Genomic DNA, 550 nt, shown 5'->3' on the forward strand with positions numbered 1-550 from the left:
GGTAGGCCAAAGAGACGACGGACACAAAGTGTCGTACAAAGACGTGCAGCCAATGTCCGTGAAAGGCGGCGAATGTTTCAGCTTAATGAAGCTTTTGATGCTTTAAGAAAACGACTTCCGGCATTTAACTACGAAAAACGATTGTCGCGAATTGAAACTCTGAGACTTGCTATGACCTATATTTCTTTCATGCAAGACGTCACTTCCGGTGCTGATCCAAAGCACGTGAAACTCTTGTCGTACCAGAGCGATGACAGTATCCATAAATACGAGGTCCAGTCCAATGGCTACGATTCTTCAACGATGCATGAAAAACTTGAAATGGTGGGACACGAGGAGCATATGGCCGAACTCCCATCACTCATAGACGCATCGCATCATTCCATGGTTCAAAATTCGGCAATTCAACCAGTAACACCTGAACCAACCGATATGTCTGTACACGTTGTTCCCGAACATGAACATGGGATCCAAAGTTCGGCAGTTCATGTTGAAATGATGCCTTCTGTTCCGCCAACCATTACTCTTCCGGTTACCAATCACGTGATAT

General features: G+C 45.3%; 1 protein-coding gene across 1 annotated transcript; it reads left to right on the top strand.

The window, feature by feature from the left end:
- Window positions 1-222, top strand: LOTGIDRAFT_58541 (hypothetical protein; the record flags this gene model as incomplete). The annotated part of the gene is made up of 1 exon (XM_009049485.1): window positions 1-222. A coding segment is annotated over one exon (222 nt), but the record flags the coding sequence as incomplete, so codon positions are not given.
- Between the last annotated feature and the right edge of the window lie 328 nt (window positions 223-550).

Source organism: Lottia gigantea (assembly GCF_000327385.1).
Source record: "Lottia gigantea unplaced genomic scaffold LOTGIsca_137, whole genome shotgun sequence".
In the NCBI taxonomy this organism is placed as follows: Eukaryota; Metazoa; Mollusca; class Gastropoda; family Lottiidae; genus Lottia; species Lottia gigantea.